Source organism: Acomys minous (genome assembly GCF_964271855.1).
Source record: "Acomys minous genome assembly, chromosome: 6".
Classification (NCBI taxonomy): domain Eukaryota; kingdom Metazoa; phylum Chordata; class Mammalia; order Rodentia; family Muridae; genus Acomys; species Acomys minous.
The window spans coordinates 89,103,391-89,126,619 of record NC_140487.1 but is presented as its reverse complement, the minus strand read 5'-3'; the positions used below and the strand labels follow the sequence as shown (position 1 = coordinate 89,126,619).

At 38.0% G+C, this 23,229-nt stretch overlaps 1 protein-coding gene across 1 annotated transcript in view; it reads right to left on the bottom strand.

The window, feature by feature from the left end:
- Positions 1–23,229, bottom strand: part of FAF1 (Fas associated factor 1) — a 303,539-nt gene that overhangs the window by 239,017 nt on the left and 41,293 nt on the right. Inside the window, exons 3-4 of the mRNA XM_084787058.1 lie at positions 13,201–13,247; positions 1,435–1,637 (exon numbers count right to left, since the gene is read on the bottom strand). Of these exons, the coding sequence (XP_084643184.1) occupies positions 1,435–1,637; positions 13,201–13,247 (250 nt within the window). The remainder of the gene's footprint in view (positions 1–1,434; positions 1,638–13,200; positions 13,248–23,229) is intronic.

The following is a 23,229-nucleotide window of genomic DNA, read 5'->3' as shown; positions in this document are numbered from 1 at the left end:
TTATATAGAGAAAATATTGTAGTTACACATGAAAGAAACCAGTTTCTAAACTATAACAAAGGAGATGAAAAAAGCCAGGCGTGGTGGCGCACGCCTTTAATCCCACCACTCGGGGCAGGAGGCCGAGGCTGGGGGATCGCTGTGAGTTTAAGGCCAGCCTGGTCTACAAAGTGAGTCCAGGATAGTTAAGGCTACACAGAGAGACCCCGACTCAACAACTAAACAAACAACAACAAAAACCCAAAAGGAGATGAAAATAGAAGAGATCTGAACAATAAGTGACAGAACTTTATAGAATTTACAAATATCAAACATGATGAAAAAAAGTTCTATCAGGTTCCAAATATTACCTACTAGTATGCCTTCCATATTTATACCAAAAGTAAGCAAGGAGATGGTGCATGACACAAGTCCTGACTGACATCCATTTCATTGTGAAAGAATAACTGGAAAAACTGTAATCCAAAACAAATATAATACTTATCACATAGTAATATTTGCCTTATAATGGAATAAACTATAGGAGGTAAATGTAACAATAATAGTTAAAGAAACAGGTAATAACTAAAGAGAGAGAGCAGAGGGAACATGAGAGAGGTTGGAAGGGAGGAAGCAGGGGGAAAATGATCTAAGCAAAATACTCGTGTATGAAATTCTCCAAAAATTAAAGCTTCAAGAAGCAGAGATTTTAAGGGGCAATTTAGGCAACAAGGGTCCCACTTCTGTGCAAGAGACTATTATTATTAAAGTGCTTAACAAAGACAGTGCATCCCCTTTGCCCTTCCTGCCTTTTGTCATGTAAAGTCATGGTACTTATCCCCTCCAGGGAATACAGCACCAAGTTCTATCCTAGAAGCAGACAGAAGGCATCACCAAATTGTGATTAAGTGCTTTAATCTTAAGACTTCCCAGCAGAAATATAAGATTAATTTTAATGTTCCTCATAAAATTACACACGTTTATGTAGTCTTTTGTAGCAACATGAAACAGACACAATGGTAGGAAAATGAGTGTGCTTTGGTTGCAAAGTTGCTATACAATGAACTCAAATTAAATTAGTTTTTTGAAGCTACTAGGTGTTTATAGTTTACTGCAATCCTAAAACAGTACCCAGAGCTGTGACTATGGCTTGGCAGTCAAGTGCTTGTCAAGAATGTACAGTGCCTTAGAGTGAATAGTTTGTATTGGCAAAAGCATACAAAAGATAACAATGAAAGGTAGTTAAAACAGTGTATTAAAAATATTCTTGAACTTACCTTAATACCACAATATATATATATTCAAATTAAAACACAATAACCTGTATGATAAAGTATCCAATCCATTGTGCTTTTCTCCCTTCTTGTTGATAGTCAACTCAAAGGAAGAGAATTATGTAAGCGCGGTTGCTGATGAGTTGCTCACTTATGAAGGCTTGATGAGGATAACCCTTACCAACAGTACAGCTGTCTTCGAGTACCACATCAACATTTCTGTCTCTGTACTCAACTCTGAAGTCTAGCATTCGAGGCTGCCTTTCTACAATCTGCCTGGATGGCATTACAGGTCGAAACGCTGAAGAGGAGGGAGTCGGAGCTGGAGCAGGGTGACTTGCTGGATCAAATGTGGGTCCTGGCATGGTCTCACCTCCAAAATCACTAAAATGTTGACAGGGAAGAAAAAAATATTTCTAATTCATTACACAGCATCACCAAGGACTATGCCATTGCCTGGCCTGTTATTCCTATCAATGCACCCAGCTTGTGGTAAGGCCAAGTTCTCTTTCTTCTAATTTATCTTTAACATTGGCTGATGGCTACATTATTTTTCTTCTCGTCCTTGCTTTTCTCTTCTAATACTATTTTACCATTTACAATTAGATTGTTGCCATGTTAGTGAAATGGCAAAATGAGAATTAAAAACAGTGTCTTAGGCTGGTGAGATGGCTCAGTGGGTAATAGCTCTTGCTATCAAACCTCATGACCTGAGTTCCATCCCAAGAACATATCATAGAAAAAGAGAACCAACTCCAAGTTGTCCGCTGGCCTACGCACGCACGCACGCACGCACACACACTTTTTAAAACTGTAAGGGTATATTTTCAAGTCACTCCCAATGAATCATTATTTGATTTGCTATTTCTGTTTTCCACAAACACTGTTTTGAAACCTCTTGAAGTTTTAAATCTCTTTTATCTCACTCCTAGTTTTAAAAGATGAGTTTTGTGTTGGACAGTAGTAGTGCACATCCTTAATCCCAGCACTCCAGAGGCAGAGGCAGGCAGATCTCTAAGTCCTAGGACAGCCAAGGTTATACAAAGAAGCCCTGTCTGAAAAAAACAAAATATGAGCTTTGTTAAGAAAATAGAAATTAAAAAAAAAAAGACTTTTCTTAATACTAAATCCACAATCTAACCTACATATGAGCTTGCTCTCTTTCCTCTTTATAAAATAGAGGAGTGATCTTTTTCCCCTTTATGTGCAAAATCTACTCAGTTTTAATTTAGAGATTAACCACCATTTCCTTTATAATATCTTTGGTACTTCAGTATACAATTTAAATAAGTCCAATCTCTGGTTTCTTAACAAAAACTAAGTGACTAAGGACAGTGGGTAAGTGAGCTCACGCGGAGATAACAACAAGGACTGTAAGAGAACCCTTCTAACTGATGCAGCCTTACAGAGGAAAGCGACAAGCCCAGCTCTTAGCACTCAGCTGAAGTCATGACAGTACAAGGTTCTGAATATGGCCCTTTAAAAGTTTATTATTTCTTCTACTAACACACGTGACCTTGCTGATAACATGTTCAGTTAATCTGGGAGACTGCAGAATCACAGTGGAAATTAAACATGCACACTTTCTAAGCTCTTGTGAAAGTTAAGGTACCATTTTAGAAGGAATGAGAGCCCAAAAAGCAGAATAAAGATACCAGGGTGGATTCATATAAAAGAATCCTAAACCTTGAGATCTCTGAGCCTGTTATGCTCACATTCTCACAATTAGGGAGGCCAAATAACTTCTGACTATGTGGAAACTCTTAGGTCTCCTCCTTGGAATTATCTTGAAAGGATGTCCTATGTTCAATACATATTCTTACAATCACTTGTTGCCTTTAAAATCAGAGCTACGCACACTCTAAAGGAGCAAGTAAAGAGTTTTAACTGAGAGGTTCTTTATATACAAAGCCACTGTATCTTTGAAAATTATCAGCGAAATCCTAGGGTGGAAATAATACTAAGTATGTTTAACTCAAAAAAAATACATAAGGAAAAATACAATTTAGCTTGAGCAGCTTTGAGTATCTCCAAGATTCCGCTTACAGACTAGGGGGAAAAACTTTCAACATCTGCACAGAGTTAGGCATGGTAGCACATGCCTGTAATCCCAGCACTCAGAGAAGCAGAGACAGGCAGATTTCTGTGAGTTTGAAACCAACCTGGTCTACAAAGTGAGCCCAGGACAGCCACAGCCACACAGAGCACACAGAGGAACCCTGTCTCAACACACACACACACACACACACACACACACACACACACAAAGTGAGCCCAGGACAGCCACAGCCACACAGAGGAACCCTGTCTCAACACACACACACACACACACACACACACACACACACACACACACACACACACAAAGTCTGCACAGAATGAGGATGTGATGTGTAAATCTGCTTAGCATAATATAGAAGAGACTCAAGTAATGCCTATAATGGATACAAACGTAGCTATGTAGAGGCAGCTCTGGGCTTTCTTCTCCTCTTACGTCACTCTCCTGCTTCCACCAGGTGACGAGAGAAGGTGAACCGTTGGATAACCTCCATTACAGAAGGCATAGTTTTCTCTCTTCCTCTTTTCATCACTTCCCTCTGATCAGCTTGCTTACCTCTTAAAATTACTCAAGATTGGGGCTGGAGAGATGGCTCAGAGGTTAAGAGCACTGACTGCTCTTCCAAAGGTCATGAGTTCAATTCCCAGCAACCACATGGTGGCTCACAACCATCTGTAATGAGATCTGGTGCCCTCTCCTATCATGCAAGTGTACAAGCAGACAGAATACTGTATACATGATAAACTAATAAATCTTAAAGAAATAAATGCCTCCTTCACTGTTTAAAAAAAAGTGTGTGTGTGTGTGTGTGTGTAATTTGTAGACAACCTAGACCTATTTAAAAATACTTATGCACATATTTCTGTTCTCTACGATTAATTTGCAAAGCACCATGACAAATATAGTACCTGTATTATGATTTCTTAAAATTTACATCAATAATCCAGCTCCTTGTCATAACAGTGTGGACTGAAGAACTCCTAGTAATCCAGATATTACATTAACAACAGTGAGGAATGACCTAAAGAACAGAGCTGCAGGTGCTCACATTCTACATGCACTATAAATGAAGGCCGTGAGCAAAAGCAAGTCTATCTAGCTCAGTGATGGAGCACACGATTCATGCAAAAGGTCCTGGGTTTAATCTTCTATTTTGAGTGGAGATAAATCATAATACTTCCACCTTAATGATGTTTCAGAGTCCAATAGTAAAAAGCAAGTCAAAGGCCTGCTATGCCTTGCAATTCCCATCCATAACTAATTAACAGGAAAAGAAAACAGATTGGAAGGAGAAAAGCTACATAAAAATATGCTGGAACCAAACAAAACCAGACTGCTACAAAACAAAACTACATTCTCAATAAAAGATACATGCAAAAAGCGGCAGTGACAGAAGGCATCACTGTGAAGAGCTGCGGTGGCCTTGCAGGCCAGCACTGTGAGATAATCTAACACACAGATCTTCACTGAATCATGAGCAATGTGAGGCTGGTATTTTGTCAGATTTTGGAAATAATAAATATGAAGAACTGAGCAACAATGTCTAAGAACAAGTATAGAAATAGATCTTTTGAACATGAAAATACTTGTTTCTGAGGTGAATGTTCTCTACATCCTACTCATTGAAGAGAAGACTTATTAATACAGTGACAAGACACTGGTTAATTAGCTCTTTTCCACTTTCTGTCTGGGGTTACTAACGCAATGTGGTCATGCCAGGAAGGGAAGTAAGGCAACGGGCACAGCAAAAGCTGAACCTGGATAAAAGAGGCTACAATACACAAGAATCTAACTGACTGGCAATGGGCAATATCTGTCTTCAATTAGCGAGACTCTGGAATATGAATTGTCTTCCCTGATACCAATGATATTGCAGTATCCTCACTCATAAGTACAGTAAACACTTTACCTATGATTCCCACACACAGTGTATCTAGGGAACTCACATCCACAGCAAAGAAATTTCAGCAATGGGCTCATGAATGAATATGACTGAGTGTTCTTTTGTTTTGTGTTTTGTTTGTTTGTTTGTTTGTTTGTTTGTTTTTCAAGACAGGGTTTCTCTGTGTAGCCTTGGCTGCCCTAGACTCGCTTTGTAGACCAGGCTGGCCTCGAACTCACAGCAATTCACCTGCCTCTGCCTCCCGAGTGCTGGGATTAAAGGTGTGCGACACCACGCCCAGCAACTGTATGTTAGCTTAAAAAACAGTGACTTTCTAAACACTTAGTTGATAGAGGTTACAAGATATGACCTCAAAGCTGAAGGTTCCCTATTAAATAATACGATATATGCTTTACATTGGGGGGGGGGGGGGGAAGCTACCAGAGACTGTGTTACAGGAATTGGGCAGTGGCAGTAGTTCCTTTGACCATGTCCAGTAACAACTCATTTGGACTACAGTGATTCAGAGATTATAGATCTCAGGAATATAATGTTTTCACAATTCTTCTACTGAGTCAGCAATTCTAAATGTCAGTTGGCACTCAACAGTGACAATGGAGAAGTACTAGCTAGAGTTCCTCGCTGTTACCAATCATGACTACCAAGGGGAAAATCCTCGGGTTATTACTATACAGTGGACTCTGTTTGCAGCCCAAAGGACTTGTGCACCATGTCCAGTTAAGAGTTACTGGAAATTTACAACTAATAAAAGACAGATTCATTAAGGACTTCATTTTTCAAAATTAATGTTTATGATGCCCTACCAGGTAAAGAATATCTACAACTAATGATGTTAGCTAAAGATAAGGAACACAGACTAAATAGAAAAGAAAAAAATGTATCAACCACAGTTGTATTATGACACAAACTAGGACGTTAGTAGAACAAACACAAAGATACACACACACACATGCACACAACTTTCAGCACAAAGATTAATCCTATGTAGCAAACATCATACCAACAATAGTATTCACTTTATTTTCATATCATTTACTAATGTAACTCTTTTATGTGTTAAGTTTTTAAAGTGTGCATGTATGTTAGTTTCTTTTCTGCTGTGTGTGTGTGTGTGTGTGTGTGTGTGTGTGTGTGTGTGTTAGTTTCTTTACTGCTGCTTATGTTAAAATACCCTGAAAACGCACAACTTAGGAGAGAAAGGACTTAGGTCCAAGATGTAGGAGTTTGAGGAACTAGTCCTATCACACCTATAATCCAGAAGAGAAGCAGTGAATTAATGCATGCATTCCTGTCTTCAACTCACCTTCTCTAGTCTTACACAGTTCAGAATCTTCTTCCTAGCGAACAGGACTGCCCACTTTTAGACTGGATCTTTTCAGATCAATTAACATAATCAATATAATGCCTTAAAGAAATTCTCAGAGACTAACCTCAATGCAGACAATCAAGGATATGTGTAGAGGCTTGCTTTCTAGGTATCAAGTCGGCAAATAATATTAGCCATCACAGTATGTGTGTGTTTATATCGACACATGCATGCCACGGTGCCTGAGTGGAGGTCAGAATACAATTTGAGGAGTGAGTTCTTTTCTTCCACCTTTAGGTGGATGCCCAGCTGTGTTGGTTTGAATAGGTATGCCCCCACAGACTTATGTGTTTGAAGGCTTGGACCCTAGGGAGTGGCACTATTAGGAAGATGGTCTTGTTGGAGTAGGTGTGGTCTTGTAAGAAGAAGTGTGCCCCAGTGGAGAGGCGGGCTCTGAGGTCTCAGATGCTTAAGCATAGGCTTCAGGGACTTGTAAAGAGTAAGACAGCCCCCAACTAAATGTTCTCCTTTATAAGAGTTGCCGTGGTCATGGTGTCTCTTCATGGCAATAAAACCCTAACTAAGACACCAGCCCCCTTATGTTTGTACTCATTCACCCTTTTTTTTCATTCAGTTTTGTCTCAATATCTACTGTTACCTCTTTCAACTTCCTCCATATCTTTATAATTGAATGCCTACATGAAAGTCCTTCAATTTGACATGGTTGAAATCTCACACCAGGTTTTTTTGGGGTGGGTGGGGGGAATCTTTAACAATTATGTCTCAAAAATATAATTTTCATTTATAAAATGATCAATATATCGTTTAACTTCCTCCACTAATCTTTTCTAATTAAAAAAAAACAAAAAACAAAAAACAAAAAAAAACGTATCTTTAAGCCAGGTGTAGTGGCACACACTTTTAATCTCACGACTCAGAAGGCAGAGGCAGGCAGATCGTTGTGAGTTCAAGGCCAGCCTGGTCTACAAAGTGAGTCCAGGACAGCCAAGGCTACACAGAGAAACTCTGTCTCTAAAAACAAAACAAAACAAAAAAAATTTTAAAAAAAAAAAGGGGGGGGTGGGCAGTGATGGCTCATGCTTTAATTAATCCCTGCACTCTTGAGACAAAGGCAGGTGAAGACTTGAGTTTGAGACCAATCTGGTGTACAGAGAGAGCTACAGGACTAGACAGAGAAAACCCTGTTTACAAATAAAGTAAGTAAGTAAGTAAGTTAGTTAAGGCACTGGAAAAAGGTAGAAATGTGGGTAAAACCTAAAAATTTAGAAAAGAGAAAAAGAGAGGGCAATATTAGGTAATGAGGAAGGATGGAGAATAGACAAAAAGACACGAGTCACAGAAGGATAGAAAGCTAGTTATATTTTCTAGCTTCAACACTATTATAGTTTTATTTGGTTTTATTGTGTGTATGTATGTTTGTATGTATGTATGTGTGTATGGATGGATGCACATTTAATGGCTGGTAGGCAAATTCAGCTTTCCATGAATTGAAGAAGCAAGAACCATCTTTGCCTTCCAAAAGAACTGAATATATGGTTTTGGTTTTGATTCTGTTTTGGAGTTTTTTGTTTGCTTTGGGTTGGTTTTTTGAGACAGGGTTTCTCTGTGTAGCCTTAGCTGTCCTGGACTCACTTTGTAGACCCGGCTGGCCTGGAGCTCACGAAGATCCACCTGTCTCTGCCTCCTGAATATGTGTTTTGAGGCAAGAATTGTAGAAGTTGGGCTTTCTTTTAAATCCATTAATCAATAGCACAATAAGAATTTGATAGAACCAGTCATGATATGTTTGTCATATTGATCCAATTAGAAAAAGGGTTCTGTTCTAATGTGTTCTTGGAGGAGAGAATTTTTCCCCATAGCCTACTGTTTACAAATATATCAATCATTGTGTTACAGTGTTACTGAATATATAAATTATAGTATATATAAAACAAAATATGGTTACAAATCAGAAACATCATTTTTAGGGACACTGATAAGGGAGACATCTATAAAGAAATATAAGAAATTTAAGCCAGGCGTGGTGGGACACGCCTTTAATCCCAGCACTCCAGAGGCAGAGGCAGGCAGATCTACAAAGGGAGTCCAGGACAGCCAGGGCTACACAGAGAAATCCTGCCTTGAAACAACCAAAAAAGAAAAAAGGGGAGTAAAAAAAGAAAAGAAATCTAATTTAGGTCTAAATTTTGGCCAGCAGTGTGTTCAGCTTTCTCTACAGAGCACTCAGGCTCCAGGAGGTAGTGAGGAAAAGGCAAAGTTAACAGGAACTCTGAATTTGTTTATTATTTCAACTTCCAAAAGTCTACTCCATAGCAAAGTCTTTGGGTGCACCTCTCAAATAAAGCCACATTTGTTTTCAAGACAAATATATAAATCAATTCGGGTTTGTCTTGTTGTTTGTTTGTTTGTTTTTCTTAACATTTTACTACACCAGAATACCTGAGCACTTACACACATTCTGACGGTATAACTGGTATAACATTATATATTCTAAAATTATAATAAAGTTAAAGGTTCGAAAATAACCTTGTCTTTTCTAGGTGTTAATATACTGAGCAATAAGCAAATTAATATACTAAACACTTTTCTGGGTCATAAAATAAGTAATTGATAAATACCACCCACTTACATTATTATTGTATAAAGTTCAACATAACACCTGCTCTCCACTAGTATAATTAAATAATATTTCCTCCTTAAAATGATCTCTGAAAATAGTTTATGAGGTGCTGCACAATATTTTCAGTCAATAAACTATTAAGAATACCCAATATATACATTCAAACTTGATGTTTGTTTATAAGTGAATGAATGCACTTATAATTGTATATGTCACAGCTATTAAAAGCATAATGTGGTGGCTATATGTTACCTAATGAAACATTGCTAGAAGACAGGCCAGAAGATGTGCTGTTCCCACTTCAACATCATGCTGAACCATCTGGGTCAAGTCACTCCATGCCTTATTATCTATCTTTATTATCTATCTATAAATCAAAGATAGTAACACCTGTTCTTATTAATGTCTAAATAAAATAATTACCATAAAAATAAATCTGGGAGACAGATATTTTATACATGTGCCAAATTTCCACTTTCTTACTCAAAGGAATATATCTTAAAATACAAAGTCATGCTTACTGATCTTCCAGAAAGAACAATAAAGAAATGCCATAACTTTTTAAAATTTTTCCCTTTATGTTTCTTTGTTGGGGTACATGTGCATGGGCGCACACGCACACACACACACCCCAAAATACATCCAGCAATGATCACATGAAGGTCAGTGAACAAACTGTGGGAGCTGGTCCTCTCTTTGCACTATGAGGGTTGCAAGAATCGACTCCAAAAAGTTTTATAACCTCTGGCCAAAATAATCACGTATCAACACACCTAATATTGCCCAGCAACTAATTATTATAAAACTTCTGCATCTCATGATAGTATTTTACAATATACTTAAATAGGGCAGATAATGTGATGGTTATTTTAATAATCAACAATCCAGAACTGCGTGAGAAAAGATGCTCAGTAAGAGGCTATCTGTATCAGGTTGGCCTATGGGCATCTCTGTAAGGAACTGTCTTTATTAGTGAACTAAAAGTGGGCAGCACCATGTTGTGGGTTTGGGTGCTAGACTATATCAGAGTGGATAAAGCACGCTAAATAGTAAGCATGCACGCACGTATCCCTCTCTGCTTTTGACTGTGGATGTAATGTGACTAGCTGGTTTAAGTTCCTGCTGCGATAGACTACAACCTGAAACTGTGAGCTAAAATAAGCCCTTTCTCCCCTAAGTTGTTTTGATTGGGATATTTTATCTCACCAAGAGAACTAAAAGTGAGATACATAGAAAAACTTATTTCTAAAGTATTTGACTCTGCTCTTCTATTAAAGTGTAAACTAAGAATTGGTTCTATATAAACTATATTTAACATAAATCAAGCCTACAAAACAATTACCCATTGAAGTGACTATATACACATCTAGCACTGTATCTTCTGGTTTTAGTGCTAACCCTATGAAAGAGAACAATGCCTCTTTTATTTTCTTTTGTCAGCAAACACACAGATTCATTTTCAGTTATGTAAATGCACAGTAATTTTAAAATTAAAGAACACAGGAAGGAAACAGTTGAGAAACTTACTAGATATAACTTATTTTTCTTACACAGGCATGACTCATTCCTCAGAAAGAAGCAAAGAAAGCTAATAAAAACCCAATCTGACCAAATTGAGGCCCTAAATACTATAGTATTTACTACAGGATACTAAACTTCTCATCATAATCAAAAGAAGATGAGGAAGAGGAGAAAGAGGAGGAGGAGGAGAAGGAAGAGGAAGAAGAGGGAAAAAATATCACTTATAACGAGAAAGATGGAATATTTCCAGGGAAAAAGACTTTCTACAGTTACCACAGCAGATGCTATGAAATATATAAGTCCAATATAAGCCCTAAAGGAAACAATGGCACAAAATGTGGTAACAGCATTTTTTCTAAACAAAACTGGAATACTATGTAGTAGTCTAAAACTTTCTAAACCAAGTTTATAAAATTGAGCATAAAAGAAGTTTCTATAATTATCTGGTTTGCTTTTCTGGACAAGAACTTCAATAGAGCTAACAAAATGCTTTTAAATCACCCCTTCCAACCAAAAGCAAAAAAGCTGCTACTACAGACTTTGGATAACAGCTATATTTACTCTGGATCAAACATGTAACAAATTTTTAAGGGGAAGTTGGAAAATAGCTTTCCATTAATCATTAAGAGTAGCATAGGCATCAAACAGATTTTTGCTTCCATCTTAAATACACAGTTCCCTACCAAGTATAACACAATTTTGCACTCAGGTTGAATTTTTTTATGCTGTTACAACAGCACTTTTCTTCCTCTCCACAACTCCTCCTAGTCTACTTTTTCTGTTTGCCTCAACTGCACTTTGCAGATCACACTGCATGACTTACAAGTCCCAGCCACCAAAACTCAAGCCAAGAGTCTGAACTGAGAAAACAGAGGGAGGCAAATAACAAAAAATTAAACTATGCTTGGAAAAGAACGCTGTTTTTAATCTGCTAGAGCTTTATATACTGAGTTATTTAATTCCAGAACCAAAGTCTCCCTCTTTAAGAAGGGGGAGCACTCCTTTTTAAGTCTCCCTCTTTAAGAAGGGGGAGCACTCCTTTTTAAGTCTCCCTCTTTAAGAAGGGGGAGCACTCCTTTTTAAGTCTGTTTAAACATCATAGTTCTCTTTTAAAATCGCCTTCTAATTTTACCTGTAACAAAGACAACAAAAGCAGTCCATATGTTAACAGCGGCTATTTCAGATACAGTAATAGTTCTATGTCCCTAGATGTGTCATTATTAATGAATTACTGAATTTGCTGTAAGTAGTCCTGAGTCAGGAACCAACTGGGAAAGGGAGAAAGACTGCTCAGGCAGCTTGGAGATAAGCCTCGGGTGCCGGGTGACAACCAGACTCTGCAGCTACTGAGCCATGTCTTCTTTTCAGTTCCTTGCATCATGGGACTAAAAGGATGATTTTGGAAAGCTTTCTTTAAAATTTAAAATCACCAAATCACTTTAAAAGTTGATCTTATCCAACTGGCAAATATACAGAGATTTTACAGTTAAAATAAGACTTCCCATTCCTGTCATACCGGCACTTGGGGGTTGGAATTAGGAAAAAGAATTTAAGCCCGGATGTAGCTACAAAGGAAGCTCGAGATGAGACGGGTATGCGTGAGGCCTTGGGTGGGAAAGACTGCAAGTCTGTCACAGGTGGAAGCAGTCTTGGCGGGCTTTACCCTTGGGCACCCCATGGATACCTTGTGACAGACTAAGAGGAGCCATCCTGGGCCTGGAATTCAGGAAGCAGACCTGGGGACTCCACCTGGACTATTGTTTTTCTAATCAACCCTCAAAGGGAGAAGGAGACTGCCCCTCGCACGCACGCACGTGTCTCAGGCAAGCAGGCAGGCGGAAAGGGAGAGAGCTACAACAGGTTCAGACCAGGCTGAACGCGCGTGGATCGGCAAACAGGCTGCACCAGCACGCAGGCCAGAGACACCTAAGAACCCTTCCCGTGGACCGGATACCGGAAGGTTCACTCTTTTTTCCCTGTTGTGTAAGCTAGTTGGGTTGTATAATAAAGTTTCATTGTTAAAAAACAGAGCCTACAGCCTTGTTCCAAATATATAGTTGGGGGCAGGGGGGTTGGAAACTTTACAGAATTAACTACTGTAGAGAACTAATTAACAAATGACACAGAACAACCATGCCTAGATGAATGAACTTACAAACCGAAAGTCTTTAGCTCCACTAAAAAGTGAACCCAGGAGCTAGCAATATAGAGATGGGCCAGAAATTAAGAGATGGCTGCTCTTTCAGAGGACTTAGATTTGGTTCCCAACATTCACATGACAACTCACAACCATCTGAAACTTCAGTTCCATTTCCAGAGTGCCCAAGGCTGTCTTCTGGCCTGCCTCTCTGCAGGCACTGCATGCAAATGCTGCACTTACATACATGCAAGCAAACACTCATACACATAAAATAAACGTAATTATTTTTTAAAAAATAGTAAGCCCCCAAAATTGCTAACTTTTCCTTCTTCATTCTAATAAACTGACATCAAACCATTAAAAGTTTTATAACATACCTTTGTAAAATGCCATTTTCCTGGGGTATTACACCATTGATAGCTGCCTGCAATGAAAAAAAAAAAAAAAACAAAGGGAATTTAACAACATGAGTAACCGAACTAGTGGAATGAATGCCATAAAAGGAAGAAATAATTATTTAAACCAAATACTGAATGTCCCCTTAATGATAAGACGTATCTTCTGTTAAGTGCTTCTACTTTGCCACCATAAAATTTACTATTTAAAAAGCTTTGATTAAGACTCTTGTTTTTCCTTGGGGGACTATTTGTGTCCCATTCCATATGCTGTTAAGAACTAGGACAGCAATGCTGGCCCTACAAAGACCAATCAGACTCCCTAAGGAATATGGACTGTAAGTGAATTCAACTTGAAACTGACCAATCAAAACTATGTTCTTCTAACAAAATTACTGGAAAGGTAATTTTCCCTAGCCAACTAACTGTTAGACCAATTGTTATTGGCTTTCCTAATGGCCTGGTTGTTCAAGTTTAAGTGTTCTTCTTAATCTGTGAGCTTCTTCTCTGAACACTTCTGACAATTTCTGCTTGCTACCTCACCACTCCACACATTCCACTTTATATTCAAATGATCCAAGTATTACCTGAGATTTAAGAGCTCAGTCTCTAGATTGGTTACATTTAAATGCAACTAAATACTAAATTAATACATTTCAAATATGTAATTTGTACACAAATAAAAAGGGAATTCAAACATTGTTTGAAAATAAAAATGGTAAATGCATTTCTATTTAACAATATATATTATTAGCAGATCAAATTAACTCTTGCAAATTCCATTGTTTGAAAAGCTTGTAAAAGAGAGTAATAATTATTATAATATTAGCTTTGTCTCATCAACTATCCACTTTTTTTCATCTCTGGAAAAAGACTCAAAGTGCAGAAATCACTGCCTTTTTGTTGAAGTTGTTTTTACACAGGATGTCAAAATTACAATATTTTCACACTTCCTGAGCAGCAGACACTAGTATTTTAGCATCTCCATCTTGCCGTCATGTCAGTACAACAGAGATGTTCTTGCTTTCATTTATACTGACTCCTATACACAACCTAGCATCAACCTAGCCAACAATGTTTAGTTAACATCCCAGATCTGCCTGAGCACCAACACCACAGTTTTGAACAAGGTGGAATCACATTCTCCTTGTGGATTAGTCCTAAGTGGAATGGCACTCTTCTGACAATCTTGCTCCCATAATAGCTCTACCACTTCTATCAACGAGCCCTCTGAAGAAGCCCTTCATACCCACACACTTGGCCTCTCCACAAGGTTCATAAAGGCTCAGTCAAGCAAAATTCTTTTCCTTCTCAAAAGTGACATAATACTCTGCCATGGCTATGAGTCATTCACTGTAAAGTAATGGGGGGGGGGGGGGAGGAAACGGCAATACTACTTTAGATAGAAGGCCAAAGGAGCTGAAAGCAATCTCAAAGACATACATGCAATCCCATGTTCAGTCACACTATTCAGAGCAGCAAAAGGCAAAGTGATAAAAATGCTCATCAGTGGATGAATGGACAAATAAAATCTAGTATGCACATACAGTAAGTAAAATATTATTTGCCTTTAAAAAAAAGAAAAATCTGTCCTGTTACAACACACATAGACTGTGAAAACATTACACCAAGTGAAGTAAGTCTGTCACACACAGACTCAAGACAGATACTGTATGTATGTACATCTCAACTTACATGAGGTAACTAAGAAAAATAGTAGAATCCATGAACAAATATAATGGTAGTTGCTGGGAACTTGGGAAGGAAAAGGAAAGACTGTGGTTTAACAGATATACAGTTATAATTTTGGAAGATAAAAAGCTTCTGGAGAACTGTTTCACACAGTAGTGTGTAGTGTTTTTTAGGGTTAAGCACCCATATTCTAATAGGCAATCTTCAAACTCTGGTTCTATCACACACACACACACACACACACACACACACACACACACGTACACGCACACACATGCACATATAATAGAATATCAATAAATTGTCAACAAATTATTTTAAATAATAAAAACACATATTAGTGTATATTACTGTATGATTGTTCATTGGTCATGTTTAAATATAACTAACAAAAAATGTACATATTCAAGATGTACATGTGATGACTTGACATATACATATATTGCATAATGATTATCACAATTGAATTAATACATCATTACTATAGTTAGTTGCCTGTGTGTATGTAGTTCTAAGTCGGGAAGCACAGGGTAATGTATGTTGGTGTTCAGCTGGCTTCCTTTTTCCTTGTTTATTCAATAATGAACCTCAATACATGGCATGATGGCACCCACATCTTCACTGGGTCTTCAGTCCTCAGTAAAACCTCTCTGGAAACAATCAGGATTATAATCCCTAATAGTAAATGTAAATAAATATGCAAAAGGATCCAAGAATCTCTTAAAAATTATAAAGTCAGGGACCTATGCCAATAGATGGTCAAGATTATTTCTAATCTACAGTAAGGACAGTATTGAAGCAACGATATGAAATTCAAACCAATAAAAAATAGAGCCTTTAAGAATAAAGTCATAAGGATTTTTATTTTATGACAAAGACATGACTGCAGAGAATTAATAAAATAATGGCCTTTTCATTAAGTGAAAGAAAATCAAATAGATATACTATAAGAGGAAAGACAAGAACAAGAAACTTCAGCCCATCCTATACCAAACTCAAACTCAACCTGTATGGATGGGGAGATGGCTCAGTGGCTAAGAGCACTTGCTCCGGCAGAGGACCTGGGTCCAGTTCCCAGAACCTACATGGTGGCTCACAACCATTCTTAGTTCCAGTTCCAGAAAACCTGATGCCCTCTTCTGACCTCTGGCAGCATCAGGCACACACATGGTGCACATCCATGCAGGCAAAACACCCATACACATAAAACAAGGTGAATCTAAACAAACTTTTTTATCAATCCCAATGAATTACAACTGGAAATATAAAAGGCAAAGCAATAAAGCTTCTTAAAAAATACAAAAATATCTCCATGTGCACAGGGTAGATGATATTTCATGCATAACACAATCTCCAAGGAAAAGGTAAGTAAACTGAGTTACAGTAAGATTAGTTGTTCTTGTCCATTAAAGGTCTCTGTATGGGGCTGCAGAGCTGGCTCAGCAGCTAAGAGCACTGGCTCCTCTTCCAGAGGTCCTGAGTTCAATTCCCAGCACCCACACGGCACATCACAGTTGTCTGTAACTCCAGTCCAGGGCTTCTGACACCCTCACACACACATACACACAGGCAAAGTGCAAATGAACATAAAATTAGCTCATTTTTTAAAAAAGATCTCTATTAAAAGTGCAAAAAAGGCAGAATACAGAATAGAAGAGTTTTGCATCATACAACAAAGTGCTCCTATCAGAAAATATAAGCAACTCTTGTCAATCAACAGGAAAACACATATTCTAATAGAAAAGAAACAGAAGAAATTGAATGGGCATTTAGAAGAAAGCACTGCCAAATGCCCATTATTAATGAGAAGTAGCCCAGGACGGTGGCGCACGCCTGTAATTCCAGCAGTCAGGGAGGCAGAGGCAGGTGGACCGCTGCAAGTTCGAGGCCAGCCTGGTCTACAAAGTGAGTCCAGCACTGCCAGGGCTACACAGAGAAACTCTGTCTTGAAAAACAAAAGAGAAGAAGGGAGAAGGGAGAGAGAGAGAGAGGTAAATTAAAACCATAACAAAAGAATGAGAAAAAAAATGACTGGTATCTATTGGCAAGAATACAGAGTGCCTGAAACTCTCATACACCTCCACTCCAATAAGTGTGGATGTACTGGTGTTTTGAGTTTTTTGGTTTTTTTGTTTTTGTTTTTTTTTGTTTTTTTTTGTTGTTGTTGTTTTTGTTGTTTTTTTTTTTTTTTTTTTTTTTGGTCTGTTTGTTTGGTTTTGGTTAGGGTATTCTGAAAAGTAAAAACTTTAATTGAGAAAATGTTTCCACCACATTTGGTGCATTTTCTTAATAAGTAATTGATGTGGGAGGGCCCAGTGCATTATGGGTAGTGCCACCCCGGGGCAGGTGATCTTGGGCTGTATAAGAAAGCAAGCTAAACAAGCCAGTAGACAGCATTCCTCCATGGTCTTACTTTTGGTCTTGGTGTTTATCACAGCAACAGAAAGCAAACTAAGACAATAAGAAAGGTTGTACTGACAACCACTTTTGTGAAATTTCATGCAGTTCGATCATAGGAGGTGCAGGACATAAAAGGAAAGGTTACTGTGAGAGGCTATATTCTGAAATCAAAGTGCACATGGAACCAGACCACAAATGGCTTTCGCTTAGTTAACATACAAAAGGAGAATGTTGTTCTTCATTTGCTCAAGGAGATCACAGTTTTCTTACCTACTCTGAGTTACTAACAAACGTGCTGGTTGGTAACTGTGAGTTACTTCAGCCCCTAACTAAGCAGTGGGGCTTAGCCTCAATCCTGCCAGCACTCTACTGCCTTGCTTCACACTTCTACTAGAGGAAAGTGGGTGTGTCTGCCAGAGTGAGTAGGAAACAGACTGCCGCTCTGAATTAAAGAACAACACCCCTTCTGAAAAGCACATTCGTCTTCCAGAGCAGTCTGTGCTACTAAGAGGAAACATCAATAAACCAAGAAACTACCCACATGCCTTCTCATTTTTCCTATTCCACTGGCTCCGTCTAATTCTGGGCAGCTCAAGTGCATCCTGTTACTGAGCTGCCAACTGCCTAACTAAAAGCCAGCATTTCAGTTGTTTAAACCTCAGAAGTAAAACTACTTTTGCTGGTGAACAAAATCATAAAAGTACTGCCCTGAAACAACAAACATTATTAGTAGCTAGAAAATAATCACAAGGTAACAAAATGAAGAATAGTGTCATGGCTTGCATACTGGGTGCCATGGCTTGCATACTGGGTGTTCCACGTTAAAGGCTTGGTCCCAGGTCACTGCTGTGGGGAAGGAGAGAATCCTTGAAGATCAAAACTTGGCTGGAATGTCCTATGGTCATGGAGGGCTAAACCTTGAGCAAGACGTGAGACCAACCACTTTCTCTTTCTCTCTTGCTCCATAACTAATATTCCTCTACCAAGTGTTTCAGCCTTGTTCACTGCAAGTCCAAAACGAAAGACAGCTGACTATCACAGGTTGATTATAATGCATTTCCCTAGCTGTATTGATGAATCAGTGTAAGCTTATCAAATCTAGCTGCAGGTCACTTATATCCTTTCAACAATTACACATTCTCTTTTTTACTGTTCTATGTAAGCATATAGTGCATGTGATATGTACACATGCATAGAGGTGTTCATGCAAGTATGCTCACAGGTATGTGGTGGACAGCAGTGGCAAATGTCCCTGCTTTTGATGTGGGTGCCGTATAGCCACACTCGGGTCCTCCTGCTTGGGCAGCAGCACTTCACTAAGCTGAGCCACCTCCTCAGCTCCAATGACACATCCTCTTTAATGCAGCACTGTGAGGTGGCCTGTCTATCTGTACTGAGGTGAGAGGAGCAGGCATCAGCTGCCAAGTATTTTTGTTTTTTAAATGGTGTAAGGAACGTACTGTTTCAGCTACAATTATCTTAGAAAACTTGTTCAATGGTTAGTTTGGAGCTGGAGTGTTTCCCAACAGTCCATATATTCCAAGGCTGGAATTGCTGCAAAGGGGGTGGTGAAAGCTTTTTTAGAGACAGGACTCAACAGAAAGCCTTCAGGTCACTGGGAGCATGTCATTTAAAAGATTAAGAAATCCAGAGCATGGGGTTGGAAAGATGACTTAGCAGTTAAGAGCACTGACTGCTCTTCCAGAGGGCCAAGGTTCAGTTCTCAGCACCCACATGACAGCTCACAACTGCCTGTAACTTCAAAATATGGCAGCCTTCCACAGGCATACATGAAAGCAAAATACCAATATACATAAAATAAATAAAATGTACAACTATTTTTAAAAGATAATTCCAGATTCTTTTTTTTTCTTCTCTTTCATGCCCAGGCCATGTATCTCAGCCAAGATGTGCTGCCCTGTCACAGATCTAAAGCAAAAGAGAATATAGTGGGAAACCTATTGAAAATGTAATAAAGTAAGCCTTAAGAATAGGAATAAACATGGCACACTGGAGATTATGAACTGATTGAATTATATATAAAGTTATATACATACTCCATGAAATAAGAGAACTCATTCTTACAGAGAAATGCTAGAAGGCTTTTAATATTAAGCTAAAGAAAAAAGTCCCAAGTCAATAACCAAGCTACACAAATATGAATCTCATGGGCTAGGGAGATAGCTCAATAGGTAAGGGCACTTGCCACACAGGCATATGAACCAGAGTTCAGGTCTCCAGTTACTCATGTAAATACCAGGATGGCATGGTGACACACATGCAATCCCAAAGCTTAAAAGGCAGAAACAATGGGGGGGGGGCCCTCACCCCCACCCACCAAAGATTCTCTTCAGTATATAAAATAAAAAGCAACTGACAAAACACCCAACATCAAACTTTGGCTTCAAATGTACTCTCACACTCATGCACTCACCTACATTTGAGTACTCTATGGTAGTTTGAAAGAATGGCCCCCATAGGCCCATAAGGCATGGCACTATTAGGAGGTGTGGCCTTGGAGTAAGTGTGGCCTTGTTGGAGGAAGTATGTCACTGGGGAGTGGGTTTTGCGGTTTCAGTAGCTCAAGCCAATCTCTTTTCTGCTGCCTGCAGATTACGATGTAGAACTCTCAGCTCCTTCCCCAGCACCATGCCTGCCTACACACTACTTCCCTCCATGACATTAACAGACCAAATCTCTGAAACTGTAAGCCAGCCTCGGTCATGGTGTCTCTTCACAGCAATGGAAACGCTCACTAAGTCACTCTCTCTCGTTAGATGCTGGGATTTGGTTCCAGGAGGACTGCCACCCCTAGCCCAACCAAGCTGCGAGATTCTCACCTTCCTTATATAAATAACATGGTGTATACTCTCTACATACAACCCACAAGCACCCTCCCATATACCTGCAGTCATTTCTACATGTCGTGCAAGAGCTAATAAATACTATATAAAAATTGTTGTATAAATTCTCCTCTGTCTTGTTTAGGGAAAAAGAAGGACTAGAGGAAAAATGTCTGTGTATTCAGTACAAACACAATTTTTGTTCCCAAATATCTCCAACCTGAAGCTCATTAAATTCACATGTGGAGAATTGCAGGTATATGGAAACTGGCTGTATTTGCTGTAAGATTCCAAGCTACCTTTAACAGTATCATTTCCTAGTAAGTGATTAGAACATACAACCTTTTTTTTTAAAGGTCTTTAAGCCTCTAAACGTTTATCTAATAACATTTTTTAAAAGAAGAGATGCTTAGTTCATGTAATAAAGTAAGTTTAGAATTATGTTTAAAGGAAAAGTAATACAAAATACAGTGCAAAAATAAATAGAAAATAAAGGTGCAATCATTGAAAAAACTATAGGCCTCAAACAATTTCAATTTGGTTAAGATGGGGTAATATGAGTTTAATAAACTGAGAATTTCCTATTTGTGACAACTTGAGTTTTCCTTTGAAAAGAAATCAATTGCTTCATATTCATTCATTGAGTTATACTTTAAATACTAGTAATCTTTTGTCACGTAGAGTTTTTTTTTCAAAAACAATTGACAAGTACTTTCAAAAACAGTATATTATATAATGGCCTATCCTTATAGCAGATTAGTACAACCAAAAATAAATAGAAAAAACATTAGGAAGTTCTTTTAAAAAATACAATAGAAGGAATTGTGAAAAGTTATTTCTCAATAAATGTCACACAAGTCTAGATCATATAATTTTTACTGGTAAGATACTAATATACTAAAACTTGTTCTATCCTGTTCCTCTGGTGTCTTAGTTATTCTCCTCTTCCTCCAGCTTGTTTACGAGATAAGAAAAAGTAACGCCTGGAGCATTGTATTGTAACAGCAAAGATTTTCAAATATCCAAATGATGGAAAGAGAATAGGAGAAAGACTGGTAATAATAAAATTAACCAACCAAACAAGCAACTGTCATATGCTGAAGACAAAACTATTAAGAAAATAAGATGTCGTCCCACTAGACTCAGAGAACCACAGAAAGCAAAAGCCCTTCAGCCTGGCAATATAAAGCTAGCTGAATGGTAGGGAGGAAAAGTGCAGAGACCAACAGCACACCAAGTACGAGGAGATTCTAATCATAGTTTTAAAAATAATCTTGGCATTACTATTTTAAGCTATGAAATTCTGTATGACTGACTGATTTGGGCTGAAAAAAATCAATCACTTTTCATCTTAACAGATAAATGACCATTGGAAAATTTGGTCAACTTTGCTGAGTATTAATTTCTATACATAAATATAAACTAATACTACCTATCTAATTTTCAGAGCTGATGGGAGGATGAAATGAAATAATGTAGGTAAATGATTTCACCTGTCTAGCAGGCCTTGAGAAAAGCAGAAATGATAGAAGGTAAGATTGCTATGCAGCTAAAACTTGAGAAATTGAGTATTTATAAAAATAATAGGCTTATGGGCCCTTAATAGAAACAAAGATGGCCATGCCAAGGAAGAAAAATTGGTATAAGATATTCCTTCATAGCCACTTCTCCTTTGTCAGAGGGAGCAGCTGTACAAATACAAAAAGTGTCTGAAGGCCACTGATGATGGCCAGTACTAAATGCTTGGCTGCTTTCTGAGGACAGAGACTCATTATGTCACTGGTTAAACTATTCATGAAACTGCAAGCTTTCATAGCACTTTTTAAGTAGAAAATTAGTTCACATTTGGAACCTCAGCAACCACATCCTGCACAGAGCAGTGAAAGAGACTGTTCTACCCAATTTTAGGGTGATTATTAAAGTAGATTTCTTCAAAAGTGAAAATTAATGGAGTGGAAATGTCTCAAAACACCTCAATGAAACTTGAAATGGGAAGGAATACAGTGTGATAATTGGTCTTCAATGATCTGTGTACATGACTTAATTTAAGCTTCTTCTATTAGTATAAAATTATCTTTGGGAACTAGAAATTGCATAGAAATGTAGATGCCAATTGGCTCAATTTTATCTCAGGTTGAAATGTTTAGTTAAAGATAGATTCATGTACGTGAAATAGCTTTTCTTCTACAAAATCACAAGCAAAAATACAGCAAAAAACTGAGTACAAAGTTCAAAATTCATTTATGACACAGAATACTTAAAATACAGTAGTCTAGGTTAGTACCACTTACATTTTAATCTCACTTCTGGATTACCAAATTCTGTCAAGTATCATTTACTGAGCCTGCTAGACTTTACTAAGTTACTGAAAGAGGTTCATACACATTCACTCACCTTCGATCGCAGACGCTCTCAAATACACATACTCTCACACATACATACTCACACATACTCATGCGCTCACATGCATGCACACACACATGACCTTTGTGAAACAATTTGCCACTCGTTTTTCCTAGATATTATCTATACTACAGTATCTTAAGGATTTCAAATTTTGGATATAAGCAAGTATTTTAAAGTTATAAAGTTCTTTAAAATGTTTGCTTACACTAGCTTTCATAGTGGACTGCTTATCATAGAATCCTTACAAGAATTAGAATATAATAGATCCTGCGTATGTTATTTCACTTAATAGCAAAGCTCAAGTATGAGCTAGACTAAACCATCTCCTCAGTACAAGTAAAGAGGTTGGGAGAGAAGACACTTGGTCAAACCACTCTTGCTAAAATAAAAGGATTGAAAAGTCTGGGCTCTTTAAGCAATATTAATCCAATGTTTGCCACTATCCTCAGCTGCCTAACATTAAGTTATACAAAACTATACAAATTACATAGTTTTGTGTTTTCCTCCAGCCCAAATTCTCTTTATACTGAAAACAGGAACTGAACAGTGAATCAGTTCTAGAGCCTGGATTACAATCTGCAACCATCACATCCTACATTTGCATATTTAAGGGTCTTTTCAGTTAAAAGATTCTAACTCACTGTCAATCATTCTTCCTCAGGTACTTACC